The following is a 15,049-nucleotide window of genomic DNA, read 5'->3' as shown; positions in this document are numbered from 1 at the left end:
ATACCAAACAAAGGACTGATCGAAATGAGGGCTTATAAATACACAGGTAAAACTAAACAAGACAGAGGTGAAAACTATTAGTAACCATAGCAACTAACTTGAAATGAGAAAAAGGAAAACAGGAACTAGAACACACAGGAAGACAGGAACATACACACTAAAAGTCCAAGGAACAGAAACCAATGACATTGAAATACTACAATATAAAATGGCAGTTTTAGAACAGGAACACGTCAGGAGACAGGAATAAATAAGTAATTTATTCCTGTGATAGCAAAACAAATTTTATAGCAGCCATTACTCCAGTCTTACTCCAGTTCTATGCAAAAACAAAACAAAAACAAGAGCCCCCTTAGTTGAAACTGTAAAAATATAATATTGGCAAAACAGATTTTGCAAATGCTCCAGTTTGTGCTCTGGAGAATGTCAAACTTTCTATTTATGACGTGTTTTTGCGCGTTGAGTCATTGTAGCAAATCACACACATGTCCGTTGATCTCTTGAATGCACTGGCCAATCAGAGGTGTTTAAGTTAGTCAGAACATAGACAATATGTATAAGAGATTCAATGAGCAATATAGACAGCTTCATTGATTATAACAGAACTTTGTGAGATCGAGATGATCGGTTTTGGAAACCATGAAACATTTATTTATTTATTTACATATATTATCATCTGGATTCTCTGATGAATAGAAAGTTCAAAAGAAAAGTTTTTATTTGAAATAGATATTTTTCTTTGTAACAACGTACATGTCTGTCACTTTTGATCAATTTAATGTATTGGTGCTGAATAAAAGTAGGCTATTCATTTCTTTAAAAAAATCTTACTGACCCTAAATTCTCTCTCTCTCTCTCTCTCTCTGTATGTGTGTGTGTGTGTGTGTGTGTGTGTGTGTGTGTGTGTGTGTGTGTGTGTGTGTGTGTGTGTGTGTGTGTGTGTGTGTGTGTGTGTGTGTGTGTGATGTTCTTATCTTTTTGAGACACCACACCTTTTTTTACATCACATAATTTTGCAAAAGTGGGTTATATCCGTAGCTACTGTAATATCCCTGTATATACAGTATGGGATCAGCATATTCCGAATATACAAACCACATCATTAGTTTCCTTATTCTCTACTGGAGACACTGAAGAAGCTGGAAAGCAAAGTATTGGACCATCATGAGATTCTTATAAAGTTCCAAAATACTCCAAAAATTGTCTTTCCTCTATTGATTCCTGTCAGTATCACACAGCACTAAGAATTACTTTCGTTTGAACTTGCACAGATCCAGTATGGAATATTCAATTGCATGCATAATTCAGAATAAGGTGTTTACATGACACAGAATTCTGGCATTTGCCACCTGGTCTATTCAGATTTCTAGAAACGTGAATATCAGTTTAATCAGTTAACGGATTGACATGTTATCACATATAAGTATTCGGATATGATCAAATTCTGAATAATATTGGGATATTCTTGTGCATGTAAAGACAGTCACTGTCACAGTCCCATTTATGTTTCACCAAATGCTTCTGATCATGACAAAGGTAAAATCAGCATCACCTCCAAGAATGAGGATTCACACCCTATTCAACTCTATTCACACCCTATTTAACACACCCATGACACTGATCTAAAAGACATGTTCATCTATCTGTGCATTTGTGCATAGTTTGCTAGTCTGTGTTCTGTCTAGCATTCTTTGTTTGCTTACTTTGGCTCCCTTAACAGTACAGCTTGAATATCACAGTTCTTAGCACAACTTACTGAGTATATTGTCTTTTTTATGTTTCTAGGCAGCTCAAATTAATCTTGCAACACACAAACAATTGCTTAGGCTTCAACTGTCGTCCTAGAGCTGATTCACTGAGTGTTTGCATTAAGGGGAAATGAGGGGAGGGTGTTGCATCTGCGATGAAGGCACGCGCTGGACGGGACAATTAATCACAGAAAATCCTGCAAGCCGCACACGACCACGTTACAACAGACAGTCACGTACGCATTGATGTTTTTCCATTTGTATGATTGATACACTGGGATAAATCATATAAATAAATGGCCCAATAGAATATGGATGATCAATCTCTTCCTAGATTGTCTGCGGTTTCTTTTTCAGCTCTGTCGTCGTGATGAAGAGGCCATGCAGATGCAACACCGCAAGGGATCTCTAGAGTCATTCATCTGTACTCAAATAATCACCCACTGGCACAGACAGCCTGTGCTTTAGCTTTACAATTAAAAGGATTTAATCTCTGCTTCAGTTTAAAATATGCACCAGCTTTTGTAGCAATTACTCAAGAACTATGAGTCCTTGATAAAGGATAAGGAAAATCTAATTTAAAACATGTGCAAGTTCTTCGAAATGTTGTATTTGTGTTGGTTTCATGTTTGATTTTCGAAAAACTTTTCCACAAGTTTTAACAAAAGTTCAAATATATAGTGACTAAAAATGTCACGTGCATTGTGTAAAGGAGGAAAAATAATATAGCATCCTTACAAAAAATCCTTACAAAATCTTGTGAGTGTATGTACACATCTTAATTTTTTTTTATATGTATATTTACATTATTAAGGAATCCTCTATTTGATTTCATTTCCTGTTTTATGTATTTTGCACGTTTATACATGTTGGTTACCACACACAACATGCAAAACGTGACTTTGATTTTTGAAGTTTTTTGCATATTGTAGGAGATATTGCCCTGTGGGAGCACTCCGACATAAAAAATATAACTGAACTTTTTTTTTTTTTTTTTTTTACTTTAATACTTATTATTTATTGCTTTTGTAAAGAACAGAGGAACAACATACACATAAAAAAACACAAAGTTGCCATACATTATTACATATAATCCTTCAGTCAGTTCACCAGTACATTACATCATAATACACTCATTCACTTTCAAATGGAATCATCTAATTTGCAGAGGAGATAGCTGACCATTTTCTCCATTTGTTCTCAAAGGTTTTCTTTTGCAGCCTAAGTATTTATGTGGATCTTAATTTCTCTGTTACTATTTCAAACCACCCTTCTCTTGTAGGTCTTCCTTGTACCATTTATGGGTTATATCCTTTTTACTTGTTGCCATGATCAATATCTTAAATAAATATCAGTCAACTGAAAGTTTTTCTAAAATTAATAAGCAGTGAATTAACGGCTAAAATCAGAAGAAATAATAATAAATTATTATACCAAACTACTTAAGGTTTTTCCTAATAGGGAATTGAATTTCTTATAATGAGGCTTTTTTTCTTCAAAACATTTTAATACTAAAAAAAGGCACTTCAACTGTAGATATAATATAACAATAAGAATTGTTTGATAAAATATATGTTTCACAACAGAAATATGCTTTGAATATTTAACCTTACTATTTTATAGCTGATGCAGTAGAGATTGCTACAAAAAGGAACAGTAGTTTCATGCAAGGGAAGTACAGAAAACTTCAGACAGTTTGCATCAGGATATTGACAGTGTCACTGTTAAATATAGCTACTTTACTGAGCACATCACTTTAAAATGGATGTCTTATGAATATTACGGCCCAATAAGCATCTCTGAATTAGAGACTAGAGAGGTAAGAGCTGACATAATCACAAAGAGAGATGTCATTTGTGTTGATGCTGCACTCTTCAGCTAAAAATACACCAATTATGCAGTCTTAACTTACAGGGTGAGGCTGACCTTACAGAATGCAAGAAACTGCAATTCCCAGGTGACCAGATACGCTGTGAATAAGGCCTGAGGTAGGAAGATTACTGTGGCGGCAGAGAAGACTTTTTCCAAACTTTTCAAATAAATACATGTGTTTTTCTTGTGTGACCGTGCGTGTGTGTGTGTGTGTTGTCGGGACTTGGTCTCACCTCCACAGCAGCCTTGGCTCGAACAAACTCCTCCTCTAATGAGTGTTGTCTCCCCAGTAAAGTGCCGCCCAGCTGGGGCCTCTGCCGCTGCGCACACAGATGGTCATACACACATATGCAGACAAGGTCAACAAGCAGTCACTCACTAACACTGGTTTGTCCTCAGATCATGCTGAATAAGCAACCTTAAAGTTATGTCCAATATTAATTTTTTAGTATACAGTGGCCTCAAAAAGTATTTGGACACTAAAATGGACCACACTAAAATATATATGGGATGATAAACTATCAGACCAAGGCATCTGCAAACGAATGATGCTAGACCCTTTCTCAGAATGAATATGTCTAAAACTAACAAAACCGGCATATTGGGAATTAAATTTAGCCATCTGGATTCAATGTGATGTTTAGTGGCTGTATACAGTGGGTACGGAAAGTATTCAGACCCCCTTAAATTTTTCGCTCTTTGTTATATTGCAGTCATTTGCTAAAATCATTTAAGTTCATTTTTTTCCCTGAATGAATAGGAACCCCAGGGTCTGAATACTTAGGACCATGTGATATTTCAGTTTTTCTTTTTTAATAAATGTGCAAAAATGTCAACAATTCTGTGTTTTTCTGTCAATGTGGGGTGCTGTGTGTACAATAATGAGGAAAAAAAAAGAACTTAAATGATTTTAGCAAATGGCTGCAATATAACAAAGAGTAAAAAAATTAAGGGGGTCTGAAAACTTTCCGTACCCACTGTATATCCTCACAGGTAAACACAGGTGTGCTAGCAGAGTAATCACAGGGGTACTAGTTATTTTTAGCTCCCCAAAACAAGATATCATGCTCGGGGGTTATGTTTTTAATAAATAACAAATTCTACAATATAAAAAATATATATACATATGTATATATCGTTTCTACCTATACTACTATGCAGTGTTGGGGAAAGATACTTTTAAAAGTAATGCATTACAATATTGCGTTACTCCCTAAAAAGTAACTAATTGTGTTACTTAGTTACGTTTTATAGAAAGTAATGCATTAGGTTACTTTTGTGTTACTTTTTAACCTGGGCCCAGTTGTTTTTTAATAACAAAAGTTATATTTTTGGCAAATGTAAAGGCCTTTTTACATCAAAAGTGAAATGAATAAGCCTCAGGCTGAAGGAAATGCAAATTCAAGCCTGTACAGTAGAGGGCGCAGCTCAAACAAATCTTTCAGCTGTGCTGCCACTCTGGATTAAAGAAGAAAGGGACGCAGGAGAAAAAGTTTAATACTCTTACTTTAGCAATAAAAACTAAAAAGACAAACACAAATGTTTATCTTAAGTAATTTTGCTTATTAGTATGGTTGAATTGGATCATCAAAGGACAGCAGTGAACACATTGGTTACTAAAGTGAGATTAAATACATAAAGTATATATATATACAGTCTCCTCACACTCGCCTGGTTACTATCCTAACCAGAGATAAGGGGGGACTCTGGGTTCGGGACAAAGTTCAGAGCTCGGAGACCTCCCCTTGGACAGCACGCTAAGTACGCATACGTTTCCTTCTATCTGTAAGTGTTAACTCGTGAAAATATCCATCATGTTTACACCTCTGCACAAACTCCCGATTTCTCCCAACATGGGCACAGGAGAGCTATCAGTCAATAAATGGGAAAACAAAGTAACTTGCATTACTTATGTGTTGCCACCATCAGTGCTACTATTCTATTTACCAATTTCCCGCAACACTGCAAAACACGCAGCTTTGAAGTTCGTACTTTTTTGATGAAGGCTATTTTTTGGATTTGTGACGTTTATATAATCTTTTGGTCAGATGTTTTTGGCCATGGTCAGAGATGAACGTTAAGCAGCCAAACATTTACATACAAAGACAAAACTTCTTTGTACGCGCTTGCAATTTCGCTCTCCTGTGTTTGCATGTATATGATGTACGGTATATCTTTCAATGTCATGCTTTCGATGTGAACGCTCATTTGTTAACATGGGCAGCGAAAGGACGCCCAGCTGATGCTTGTGATGTGAAACAGTTGTTATGTTAGACAAGCAGATAGTGTCCAAATACTCTGTCTTAATTTTGAACGGTATATCTATTGTTTAATCATGTAGAGCCTAACAAATATTTTTGTGAAATGTTTTCCTTGAAAAGTGTGCTTGTGCTGCATTTCATTAAGATTTTGTTATCTAATGCAGTGACATTTAGTAATTTTAGCTATTAAATACTTTTTGGGGCCACTGTATATTACCCCTGTAGTGTACTCAGTATACAGTAGTACTTCAATAGGCAGAATTAAAGTTGTGGGCAATATAATGCTTTAGTATAGTGTTGCTATAATTGAATCCTTACTAATATCTAACAAATAAACAGAGCCTGTCTTACTCTTACACAAAGAGGAAATCATTCCTGACAAATCTGACAAAAACATATTTCTGACGCACACCCAGACAGAGGGTACATGATGGTAAAAATCCTGTCCTTCATGATAACTGCACCTTAGAAACACGGAAGGCCTTTTATAGTATCATTCTGTACCTGTCATATACAAAGATGTATGTGCCTTTCCTCAGGTGCCTCTCCTCACTATTTGCAGTTTAATACCTCCAGTTTTAGATTTTTTTTTAATCTAATGGAACAATTCTGTCCCCAGAAGGCCTCAGTGAGAAGGGATTGTACCATTTTAAGTGCACATAGGAGACATTTTCTGAGTGTGAGTGTGAGAGGAGATGGTGATCAATACTGAAAGCTGCTGTAGTCTTTTACATGAGATCAAAGTATCATTAGTGTGTACCTGAGGGGCCGGCCCGGGGTCTGACTCCGTGCTCATGCTGAGCTCCAGGGCACTATGCCTGTTAGAGAAATCTGTTTTAAAGTCTGCAGACCTGAAAAGGACAAAATGCAGAGAATAATGATATTATCGCTTGCATTAATAACAATAATGCACAGAGGCAACTCAATTTAAACAATATAAATTGAATTATATATCCATGATAAATGATGATACTATTAAAAATGCATTTTATTGACTTATCTTTTATAACAAATTGATGTATTTACCCCTTAAACTCCTAAACTCAGGGTGTCAAAAACATAAAAGGAGTCCATTTGAGGAAAAAATGATAAAATGTGTAAAATTAATATTAAATATTCACATCCATTTATAATGCTGATGTTTTTGATGTATTCAAAAACATTTCATATATAATGCAGCATTCACACAGTGGGCCCTATCTTGCACCCAGCGCAATTGACTTTGTACACCGACGCATGTATCATTCCTATTTTGCACCCGCGCAAAGCGGACTTTTCCCTCCACAGATGCAAGTCGGTTAACTAAGAAATACACTTGCGCTCCTCGGGGCGGTTCAGCGCAAAGAGGAGGCGTGTTCCGGCGCAAACGTTCCCTCATGCTATTTTACAGGTTTAGAAAACAATTGCGCCACTGACCGAAAAAAAAACAGTTTAAAGTCAGTGGCGCGTTGCGCATGTTATTCATATGCTATTTTAAGGGCGCATGCTTGGCCTTAATCAATGTAGCGTGTGCACAACGCGCATACACTTTGATTCTCTTTTTCAGGTCTAACTATGTTAATGATCTTTTTAAAATGGCTCATTAAATCTAATTTAACATCAGGTGTATGTTCCGTTCAGTTGTCTTTTATTTTGACATTCTGTTCCTTTAGTTTCTGTTTCCCCGCTTCTGTTTAGTTTTGCGGTGCGTCTGAAATCGCGTACTGTCCGCGTACTGTAAAACTAACTTTACAATTGTTAAAAAACTATGTTCTATAGTTTGAATATGTGTAGCATGAATGAAATTTGGACACACTACATCTGCCATGTTGATACTGTCACGTGACCTACTAGAGCTGGACAATATGACCTAAAAGCAAAATCTCGCTTAAGTGAACCTCGATTATGATTAATTCATGAATTCTTTTGCCCTCATAGTTCACTGACAGGGTTTGTACTGTACATATGCTCAACTATAAAAGGTGGGATATTCTTTTCTAATGAAAGAGTGCATTTCTTATTTTTGTGATTTTAAAATAATTGAAGGAAACAAGCTTTGATGTTGGCTTGAGAAAGCCCGAACCTTGAACCGGGACTCGAACTCGGATCGCCTTGTGCAGAGCTATGACAAACGTCATGGTTGCCCACAGTGCTATTGCTCCGACATTAAAGCTCATTTGCAGCAGTTCATTTGCCTATGGGTCGTAACATTTCTTACAGATTTCTGCTCGTTGTAAATCAGATACAGATAAATTAGCACAGTACATTTATTGAAATGCATTAATGAGAGCGATTGCGTGTGTGAATTAGTCATACCGCCTCTCTTAATTCTGAAGCTGTGGGTTGTTACTTCAAAATGAGAAAAATCTATGCTATAACTGTAGCTACTTTAGAGATAAATCACAGGACAGCATTGACAATGAGAATCTTCTTCACGTCTGTCTGTACGAGTGTTTGTGTGCCATAATGTATCCGCTCAGTAGTTCAATGTAATGATACACATCTGATAAGTCTGAAATTGCTTGAATGTTCAAACTGGCAAAACACATACAACTGACAAACTTTCGTGAGGACGCAAGCAAAAGTGATCTCGCCTCTGGGCTTGTGCGCTGTCTGTATGTGTGTGTAGCAGCACATAAGAACGGTGGTTAAATTACCTGTACAACAAACTGTGTAAAACATGCAATCACCCTATAGCAATACTGAGTATCCAGATTGTATAAACAAAGATAACAGCTCCTGAATCTTTCATTGTGCTTGCAAACGGAACTTGATGTGCGAGCTACTGTCACAGCGTGTTACAATAAACGTATTAGTTTAAAACGGCGTCAAATGGCGTTTAAAAAACTAAAATCACGTCGGTTAGAGGTTCTGAATTTCGGTTTCGATTAATCGTCCAGCCCTATGATCTACCCGCTTCACTGCCATGCATAAATCCTCTCCCGTGGCCTCATGGGATAGTAAAGTGTCCACTGAATGTGTACTTCAGAATCCTGCTGGAAGTATTAGGTCATTCGGGTACTTTTCACCTACTGTTTTTCAAATACTATGTATTCGGACATACTACTCTATGGCTGTACTGTTTTCCGCAGACTATATAGTAGGGAAGTATTTGATTTCGGATGCAGCGTTGCTTTGCTGTCACCTGTGTCTAGTTTAGTTCCTTTGTTTACCCTGTGTATTTATACCCCCAGTGTAGTTCAGTCCCTTGTCGGTTACTGTTAGTACTTTGTGTTGTTTATGATAGATAAACAGTATTACTCCTATGATCTCCTACAGTACATGTTCTTGGTTGGATTATTAATAAACACTGTTTGATTTAGTTGATCTAGTAGTTCGTGCATGATGACCACACGCTGACATTCAAAGGCAATTTGGGCAATAAAATGTCAAATGTGCTTCCTATTTGTTTTATGCTACTAAGCAGCATAAAGTTGATCTTTACTGGCTCCAGAAGAGCATGTGTTGTGACTCTACATTAATCGCTAATCGCCTGGTTAGGACACCATGATGACACATTAACGATGAGATGCAAACCTGACCGTACCACAAAAGCTCAGTGGATGAATGGTTGGATGTGCACCTCTTCCTCTCATATCTCCACTTCCGCCCTCCGTTCAAGGCACTGTCTGGGTGAAGGCTCACCTCCTCCCATTTCTCCAAGGGTGAGCTGCTCACTGGAGAAGGGGCGGTTAGCATGCAGTGAGATGGGTAATAAAAATGACAGGCTGTCATAAACACTATGTTTTCAATGAAACAACATATCGGTGCAAAAAGGTAGATTAAGGCTAACCCAGCGGCAGATAAGGATACATCTTATAGCTCAAGGCTTGCTTATCTCAGCCAGGCTACAGTCTGCAGCTGGCAATTGATTAAAGCAGTCGGACTGTGGAGTGATAAATTTAGCACAACCGGGAAAACATGGCAATGGTTTAGCTTACAGTAGCTTAAGGCGTAATCTACTGGAAATGAACTTTACAGTGCAAGTTGTGTAATGCTTTCCAGAGGATTAAGATAAGCCTGTGTAGAGTTTCGTATTAAACCATTTCTAGCATGAACTTGAGACAAATAAAAATGAATACATTTCTACTTGGGGCAGCAATGTCATGAAATCCACAGTTTTGGTGTGTTTAAACCATTTCCACGATTTTCCACCAATTCAGTTCCACCACATTACATCTAATGATATGCTAATGCGGATGCTAAAGAGTAGAGTAACTGCTTCCTGATGAAGTGGCAGAGGGCATTAAAAAACAGACAACAAAGGGCAAAAATCTAATTACACTGAGAGCCTGGATTAAATGAGCTGTAAGTTTAATCATAAGCACCTCTTAAACTGATTAAAATAACTCCACACTTAAATCAATTTCACAAATCCAGGCCTTTTTTTATAGATTATAATGGACAACTTTCCTAATAGGTTATACAGTTTCACGAATTAACGTTTTCACTCATGGTAGGAACATACAGCTACAATTTCAAGGGCATCTGGGTAACCCAGGGAGATCATAATCATAATAATATGATATTGCCCAATCTTTCAGAAATTTGTTTCGTACCAGATTGCAAATTCAACACTAAAGCCCAATTTATACTTCTGTGTCGAACTCCCGCCGTAGCTGTGTCGTAGGCTGTGTGTAGCACGCGTACCCTTCGGCGTACCCTGACGTGCACCTCTCCAAAAATGTGACAACATGTCAATTCTACGCGGACGCAAGCGCTGTGATTGGTCTGCTAGAATCCCTCCCTCAGGTTTCACATGCTTCCTCTGCATGTGTAATTGAACGGCAACGCGGACAACGACGCAGAAGTATAAATGAAAACCAACGCGTAGCCTAAAGCGTACAGGCTCCGGCGCAGGTCCGACGCAGAAGTATAAATCAGCCTCAGTCTCAGTACCCTCTGATTATAGACTGTGGAACCTATAATCCTTTAGCACACATTAAGATTAATACAGTCAGAATGACAACATGATATGATCATTACTTTTTGATATTTTTGTTATGCTGTGTAAACACTTTGTAAACACATATCCTTACAACATGTAAGACGAATATTGATTCGAATATAGATGTGTGCCTGTCTATTAATGTGTGTTTATGCTGACACATAATAAAAAAGTGTTATGTCTTGAAAAGACAGTTTGTCTTATAAAAAGTTATATGTTATAACCTGATCAAAAGTTATAACTTCCTGATCAGGGCCCTGACTACTGAACTAAGGAGCTGATTGAGATGCACCCACTGTGAAAAGATAACAAATATAAATACCTTTTGAAATGGCACAATACTGCCAACTTTTGACTTCGACTGTTAGTATTAAGAGAGTGACGTCAATACTTCTGACTAATGTAATTGCACCTGAAAGGGATAGTTCATCCAAAAACAATATTGTTCATCTCTGAAACACAAATGTGTTTAAATGAAACCTGAGAGATTTCTGTCCCTCTATTGAAAGTCCTTTCCACCTAAACTTTGATGCTTCAAAAAGTACATAAAACATCATGCAATAATTGTTATATAACCAGTGGTTAAAGTGGGATTTGGCAGGTGGGGGAACCCTCAAATTTTGTGTAGGTGCAACAGTGAAAAATTACTCACCGTGGGACAACATATTGAGTAGCCTATCGTGGTATAGCAATACTTTTTGGGACAAGAGTGTTATTGGCACCAAGTATCACACTACTTATTTACTTGATATTTTAATGATTTTATTTTGGTCCATCTACATCTACACTGATATAATGATGATACTAAATTGCTGAACACCACAATATGGAACACACTGTATATTTAAAAATGAAAATGGTAAGTCAAAAAATTGACTCAAATGTGAGGTAGTTAGGGGGGTTCGGGGAAAATTTCCCTGAGAAAATTTGTATTTCTCTGACCTACAAATGTGCAATTTAAGGCTTTTGAAGGCCAAAAAAGTTGATAAGAAATAGCTTTAAAACCTTGTCATTAGATTATTTGTCAATACCTGCTCTCTCCTCATCTTCATCTTTCTTTTTCTCTCAGTCTCCTTATCCTGCCCTATTTCTTCCCCTCCTAAAGCTGAACTTTGACTGATAGTCTTTTCATTTTCGTCTGTGTCAGTGAAGAAAGTAAACAAAGGCTCAACTGATATTTATGTTTTATGAATCATTTTCTTAGACAAGTTAATTTACTCAAGGCTACCAGGAAAGCTGTAGCCTAAGTCAGTATTGCCAATAGGAACCTTCTACAAGCTTTGGAATTTGAAAACGTCTGTTTTTAAATGTTAAAAGTAATTTTAAATAATACAAATGATACGTTTAACACAGTTGGTGAAAATGGCAGACGTTCCCTTAGTCATCATGCGCTGTGGAAACGGGTCAAAGCATTCTCGGGTATAAATATAATATAATAATAAAAAAATATAATACAAGGGAAAACAAACGTAAACGAATATCGAACCTAAAACTAACTTTACCGCGCTCAACCACCGTGAGTGGTTAGTAATTAGTAATCGCTGGTGTTCAGCGGGAGGGAGGAATGACTTTGTCTGCATGCGTGAACCGGTGTAGATGCATTTAAACCGTGACTGAGAACATAACGTCGGGAAGCGTGTTTGTGAAGGCGGGACCAGGGGGTGATATTACGTTTTGATTTGATGAATGATGAGAATCATTGAATTTGATGAGAATGATTTGATTTGATTTGAATCTATTTATTTATTAATTTATCTGAGGTGCCGGAACGCAGTTCCGGACCGTTCCGGCCCACTTTAACCCCTGTATATAACACTACATTTATGAATGTAATCTTCTCTTCAGAAGATTTAGTGGAATCATGGACTTTGTTTTTTGAATATAAATGAAAGTTTTATGGGTTTGGAATGACATGAGGGTGAGTAAATGATGACATAATTTTCCTTTTTGGGTGAACTATCCCATTAAATGTCAAGTTTCTGCACTTCTGCACTTCACATTCTTTCTGTCATAATATGTATACAACAAAAAGAAGTCCTGGGAACCTTTTAAAACATGCCATAATTGACAACTTAATTGACTTATGGTTAATTTATCAACATTATAAAAGTATCTTTATTTACCAAGCAAAATACCTGAATCTAATGAGACTCTTTCAGGGTTTGAACGGCTGGGGGATGATGTCTCTGTCTCCACCTGGATCAGCTCCGTCTCTTCCGTCTTCTTCTTGCGAAGGCTACTCTTAGAGAAACCGTTTTTACGAGACCCACAGGGACTCCGCCTGTCCCAGCTCCACCTTCTCTCGCATGGCTCACTCAAGTCCACCAGGTCTAGCGCTGTGGACAAGACTAGAGCACGTGGAGGAACAAAACATTACCAACAAAAGTCACTCAAAATGAAAACCTATATTAGCCAGGAACACATTTATGGATGAAATATTCCTTTAAAACTTCTATTCTTAGGTAATATGCGATTATCAAACATAAAAAGTGCTGAACTGATACCTAAAAAATTATTTTTGACAGAGTAAATGCCAAGGAACACTAACAGTGAAACTGCATTATGTAAACAAGCTAGCACTGAAATCTGGGACAGAAAACTTGGTGCCTAACGGCTATGGGATAGAGGAGGAGAAGAAGAACAGATGAGAGAGGAGGAACAGATGACAGAGCAGTAATTATGAGGGAACCTGCTGTGTTGGAGGTGACTGGCCGTGTGGCTCCATCACTCTTGCTCTCACTCTGGAAGTCATCGATGGAAGGGCTCAGTAACGGACGGCTCTCTTGCTGCTCACTGCACAGCTGTAACACATTAAACAAACATATTTCACTTTAAGTGCACCCATTTCCGCATTTATCTTATTTGTAACATTTTTGTAGATCTTTATTTTGTTTCCTGTTTTATGTTTCTGGTCAAGTTCAGTTTTATTTCTAGTTATTCGCATGTCCTTGTTCCTTGATCCCTCCCATCTTTGTTGTTTAGCCACACTGCTAAAATACTTTTTCTCTGCTTAATAGGCTATAAGTAAACCATTTGTAGGTTGATTTCCCTAAAACGTTTTATCCCAACTAGCCCAAAGGGTCTAGGATTGCCTGGTTAGCATGGACCAGTTATCCCCTTTTGGTAGATACAGTTGTTGTGCAAGATGCTATGCAGTAGACCCATGCGATTCCAATGGCTGAGAACTTTTAATAGGTACTTTATTTGTGTCTGATTGAAAGTTAGAGAAAATCACTTTACTGTGTATTTTTTCTTAATCATGAAAATATTCATAACACTTTACTTCATAGCGTCTTTGTTACACGTTGCAAGTACTTACTATTGTCTTAAAGGAACCGTATGTAAGATTGTGGCCAAAACTGGTACTGCAATCACTTTCAAATTACTGTAGAGCGGTGTATCCCCTCCCCCTCCCCCCTGACTCAAGGTTGCCAGATAGCCTGCAACGTTAGACATTTTTTATCCGACACGTTTGTAGCTGCAGCTGTGGTAACTACAGCAGAGCTGGCAACCCGGATGCCGAAACACTACTGACTTTGTGATTGGTAGATGGGTGGAGGGTGGCGCATCAGGCCAAAACACAACATGACAACATCAACATCAGTTGAGGGCTGCAACTTCACTTTTAAATGACAATATCCTGGCCGGACTACTGTTGTCAGTGATATAAGTATTTGAAATGAACATATCAGGGCCATTTTATGATTAATTGAAATACATTTCTTACATACGGTTCCTTTAACAGTAAATTGTATAAATTACATGCAACTAACCCTATACAAAACCCTAATCCTAACTCCATAATAAGTATGTTTTTAATTAATATTACGGTACTCAGTACTTAATTATATAATTACATTGTAACAAGGACACCTTTATTTTAATTTATTTTAAGTACTGAGAGTAATAGTAAGTAACTACATGTACTTACTAAAGGGTTAGTATTAGGGTTAGTTGCATGTAATTAGGCATAATTAATAGTTATTACTATAGTAACTACACATAACATATGTAACAATGACACAAATAAAGTCATCACAGGGACAATGGGGGTCATCACATCACAGTCATTACAGGGACAATGATCATGGTTGTCCCCCTGGCGACGGCAATATTCACAGTTCAAAATGGCCAAATTAAACAGTTAAGGTCACATTAGCAAAATTTTGGCACAATTTTGCAGGCAATATTGTCAATAGTGTAGCTATATATGCAGCTCAGCTCACACAGAAGTCAAAAAT

General features: G+C 37.3%; 1 protein-coding gene across 2 annotated transcripts in view; it reads right to left on the bottom strand.

The window, feature by feature from the left end:
- pex5lb (peroxisomal biogenesis factor 5-like b) overlaps positions 1-15,049 on the bottom strand; it is a 57,185-nt gene that overhangs the window by 16,295 nt on the left and 25,841 nt on the right. For both annotated transcript variants that reach the window (XM_084410596.1, XM_084410595.1), the window contains 5 exons: positions 13,498-13,609; positions 12,944-13,156; positions 9,408-9,537; positions 6,642-6,732; positions 3,854-3,940 (listed from right to left, as the gene is read on the bottom strand). In XM_084410596.1, coding sequence (XP_084266722.1) covers positions 3,854-3,940; positions 6,642-6,732; positions 9,408-9,537; positions 12,944-13,156; positions 13,498-13,609 — 633 coding nt within the window. The remainder of the gene's footprint in view (positions 1-3,853; positions 3,941-6,641; positions 6,733-9,407; positions 9,538-12,943; positions 13,157-13,497; positions 13,610-15,049) is intronic.

This window comes from Rutilus rutilus (genome assembly GCF_951802725.1).
Source record: "Rutilus rutilus genome assembly, chromosome: 6".
NCBI lineage: Eukaryota > Metazoa > Chordata > Actinopteri > Cypriniformes > Leuciscidae > Rutilus > Rutilus rutilus.
Note: the sequence above shows the minus strand (reverse complement) of the source record. Positions and strands in the feature narration are given on the sequence as shown.